General features: G+C 38.6%; 1 protein-coding gene across 2 annotated transcripts in view; it reads right to left on the reverse strand.

Moving 5' to 3' along the window:
• Window positions 1–282: 282 nt before the first annotated feature.
• THOC1 (THO complex 1) overlaps window positions 283–4,321 on the reverse strand; it is a 28,595-nt gene continuing 24,556 nt past the window's right edge. Inside the window, exons 20-21 of one of the 2 annotated variants that reach the window (XM_015423300.1) lie at window positions 3,956–4,034; window positions 283–1,171 (exon numbers count right to left, since the gene is read on the reverse strand). In XM_015423300.1, coding sequence (XP_015278786.1) covers window positions 876–1,171; window positions 3,956–4,034 — 375 coding nt within the window. In that variant the 3' untranslated portion in view covers window positions 283–875. The remainder of the gene's footprint in view (window positions 1,172–3,955; window positions 4,035–4,321) is intronic. The other variant, XM_015423301.1, reaches the window with a different exon arrangement.

A 4,321-nucleotide genomic window follows, 5' to 3' on the forward strand; every position in this document is an offset into this window, starting at 1 on the left:
ATAATATTCATCAGATGGCTTTTGTGTTTCAAAGCACTTTTTAGAGCAGCTTTTATCAAAGCACAAAGAAGCTCTTGTCGTATCCCTCGGGCTCATGTGAAAATAGAGCCCCCTCTCCCAATTTCTGGGAACAGCAGTGATTCTCCAACTTACAAGATTTAGAATCTCTCTCTCTAACAATAGGAACTTGTAGTGATATGTTGTTTTAGCAAAATTCTATTATTTACAAAGAAAGATTATTTTGAAACCAAAGTAATCATAAGATTGAAATGTTATTGCTGGTAGCTTTGACCTGCGACTTGTGTCCCTTTAACATGAATTAGAATGGCCCTTCAAGACGAGTGACAGCTTACTCCTGCAGCTGTTTATCAGTAAACAGTGGTACTTTTAATTACAATTTTTCACTCATAAATTACTGTCAAAAATACTTAAGTAGTGGGAACTGCAACGTACTATTTATAAGCCATCAAAAACATGGTGAAGGAACTTTCCCATTAAGCCCAGTAGTCTATATGTGGGAACCAGCTCATACCTTCATACTATATCAGACGGTTTTAAAAACTTTTGCCACAAGAAGTCAAGAACAATGACGCCCACATCCCACAGCCACCTTCTGGGTCTGCTATTGCAGGCAGGAGAAGGATCACTGAAGCCCCACAGTTTCTCACGTCTACCACTACAAATAACTGAGTGTCTACCACCCTTTATTATATCGATTTTTGATCAGCGCTACTAAACTTTTCCTTCCTAGAACACTTAAGACAACTGGGACATTAAAAGATTTTTAATGTGTATACCAAATGTAAGCAATGGGTCCTGTTCCTTAGAAACAATAGCCATTATAGTTTCAATTAAAACAACTGCTTCTGAGAAAATTAACTGTAGTTTTCAGTGTCATTTGTCAAGCTTTCTGCCAGATCATGTAACCCAGCTTTGTTCAATGCAGTGATGAGGTTTTCCAAGGTTGCACGGATCCCCTCTTGGTCTTGCCAGGCAAGAAGGAGCTGCTTTGCTCTCATCTTCACATCTTCACTATCTGATTCAATTTGCCTTATGTCAGAGTCTTTCATCTCCAAGTATGGAGCTAGAAGTTTCCAATATTCGCCAAGCCTGTTAGCAAATGACTCTATTTGCTCCCCTGTTACAAGTTTGTCCCGTTGAACATCTGGACCTAAAACAAACAAACAAAAAGGAATGTTTTAGCTGAGAGCCTTAGAATTTCACAGTTAATAAGAGTGGTCTTTGGAAATTGACTGCCACATTTTTTTCACTGAAATCTACATTTTACACATTTATAATTAGCTCCATTCATGTTAAGTCCATTCTAAATTTCCTTTAAGGAAAGGTTAGAACCAGAAATATTCTAAGATAATAGTGCTCATATTTCTCTGAAGTTTTTTCATTAGCCCTGCCATTAGAACTTATTCAAATACCAACTACTTTGCTGGGAACACCTTTTTTACTTCAATTTTTTTTATGAGGCACCATGGATTTTATTTGTCCTGAAAGATAAACCTACCATGAGATTTTCATGTTTTAGTCAGATTGAATCCAATTTAATTTGGGTTTTTATGTGAATAATTAACAGAGAAGATAATGTCCGTTTGGCTTGTTTTTAAATAGCTCTAAACAGTTTGTAAGCTAAGCAAGAGCACACGTTTACAGAAAACCAAATCTTTCTAGATTTCTATGGAATTTACTTCTAACTATAAATAGAAACAATGAAGCCAGTTCCTGTCTAAAGTTCTGCCAGCATTCGGCTGAAAATAAATGGCTGGCATAAACATAACACAGTATTATCACAACATACTAGTAGACACATCCCAAAAGAAAGCTAATGTAAGTGAGTTATGCTGTGCTGATATACTTTCTGAAATCACTAACTCTGTTCTCAAAATTTACTTTAACTCATTCCACATTTACCACAGATGAGAGGAAGCCTGCTGGGTGGGCAGTCTCATGATCTATGAAATGGAATAGCTAACTTGCATTAGTTTTGATTGGGCAAAATGAATCTGCTCCATAGATCTTCCCATAACATCTCCCAAAGTGCTTTACAATGCTTCTAACCTTCTCTTTAAAGTTTACAGAGTTGCACTCACTCAAGATACTATTCAGAATAAATGGTTCCTGTTAAGCAGTAGGAGATTCAAACACATTGTCAAGTAGTGGCTGAGGTTTTTTGAAAAAAACGTTTTCACAAAATGTATTCACATTTCCACGTTTCCCATCACTCTGTGTGTGGAAGGTGCATTTTCCTGTATTCCTCTCCATTGCTGATCCCTGGAAAGATCAGTCCCAGGGGCTGAAGGACCCACATGGAGGTACAAGTGTCTGGGCTGAAACGAGGAAGGACAAGAACTAAAATTACTTCTTCCTCCTCTTCTCTAAGTGGAGCTCTGCTGGGGGGAGGGAGCAATTTCTTCTCCATGTCCCTCCCTCCCTCACTTCAGCTCACTGACCCTCATGGCTGTTCCTCTGCAGTCCCAGAGATAATCTTTCTGGAGGCTGGGAAGAGCTGCAGTAATGTAGATGGATGGTAGGATACTGCCCGGTGTGCCTCTCAGCGCCCATCTTTATAGATCATTAACATTTTTTGTACATGTGGTATTTTTCTACATCAAGCACAATCTGTGGTGATGAAACCCACTGTTTGTGCCAACCAAAAGACAACTAAAACAATTCACTGTTACCCTGAACCAGTTTTCCTTTGCAAAATCACAAAAGGGACATGTTTTATCACAACACATTTGCAGGGACCATTACGTCAATATCAGTAGATTTTTAATAGATTCAGATGCATAGCCACATTGGTCAGAAGCACCAGAACAAAGTTTGAGTCCAGTGGCACCTTTAAGACTGACAAAGTTTAATTCTGGGTATAAACTGGACTCAATCTTTATTCTATTAGTAGATTTTTAGGTTGTTCCATGTACCCGTGTTTCTCTACAGAAATAAAACTAAGCAGTGAGTTCCTGTACTCCTCTCAAAGCATTCTGCTAAAAAAATGCAACTGAGATGAAATTTTACTCCACGGTTTTAATTTAAGGGATATTTTTAAGCAGGATAATATTAAAAAGCAGCTAGATTTGGAATAAACTAGAGAAAAGATGGCTAGCAGCAGAACTAGTTGTATGCATATTAAAAGGAGAACAAAATGTTATGGGAAAGGGCAGCAGAAGAGACACACTAAGCAAGAGTCTGTTGAAGGAGTAATTAAAATGAGGGTTAAGTTTTTTGTGCCATGTTGGCGGGGGGGAGGGGAAGGATAAAGGACAGAAGTGGAAGCATTCATGAAGGAACATATGAACTACATGAAGTTACACCAGCACTCAGCTCAAACTGCATACAAAGAGAGAACATAGGAAATAGGAGGGATGCAAATGGAGGGATAAGCAAACTGAGGCCACAGAGAGGAAACAATATGCCAAGATCACAGACAGCTACTGATTCACAAACTGGGTAGGAGAAGGAGATGAAACTGGGAGGGTAAATGGCCTCTGAAAACTTTTGCTTTGGGTGAAGACGGTTTAAAGATCTCATGCAGACTGCTTAAATGATCATAAACACAGACTGAAAAGTGATACTTTCTCAAAAAATGTCTTTTGCCAAATGAACCATGATAAGCGTAAGAAAGCTTGGAGAAGACAAAACAACTTCTACTCATGCATGATGCACAGACTAGCCAACTACCAGATGAGATATCATCAAGATGGCCAGATTCCTCTCAAGTCCAAGGAGCACAATAGTATCAAGCACGGCAACATTATGGCCTCTCTACTTCTGGTTGCCTTCAAGAAATCAGAAATTCAACACAGGCTTGAGCACCAATCAATATGGCAGATTAGAAGCAAGAGACAGGATGATCTTGGGAGAACACAGGGCTGCTTGCAAACTCCTTGTACAACAAGTGTTGAGAGGAAAAATGGAAAGAAGCCTATGAACACAGTCTTACTTTCGTTGTTTTCCTTTAATAAAGCATCGTTATCTTCCTCATCTTCATCCTCGCCTGTTTTAATTTCTTCAGAAGGAGGCTATAATGAGAGAACTGAATATCACTGGATGGACATTCAAAAAGGAATTGCTGACAGTCTCTGAAGTACATGTAGCAGAACAGAATTAATCAAAAAGGAATTGCCAATAGTCTCTGAAGTACATGTAGCAGAACAGAACGTTCAGGAAGACATGTGGAAAAGGACACAACAAACATGCTAAATCAGATCACATTCTATTTAGGCAATCAGAAAAATGTCTCATTCTCATTTTTCCAGAAAACTGACATCATTCATTGCATATCAGAGACCAATTCTAGGTCACTAAT

Source organism: Gekko japonicus, unplaced genomic scaffold (assembly GCF_001447785.1).
Source record: "Gekko japonicus isolate JY-2015 unplaced genomic scaffold, Gekko_japonicus_V1.1 scaffold1146, whole genome shotgun sequence".
In the NCBI taxonomy this organism is placed as follows: Eukaryota; Metazoa; Chordata; class Lepidosauria; order Squamata; family Gekkonidae; genus Gekko; species Gekko japonicus.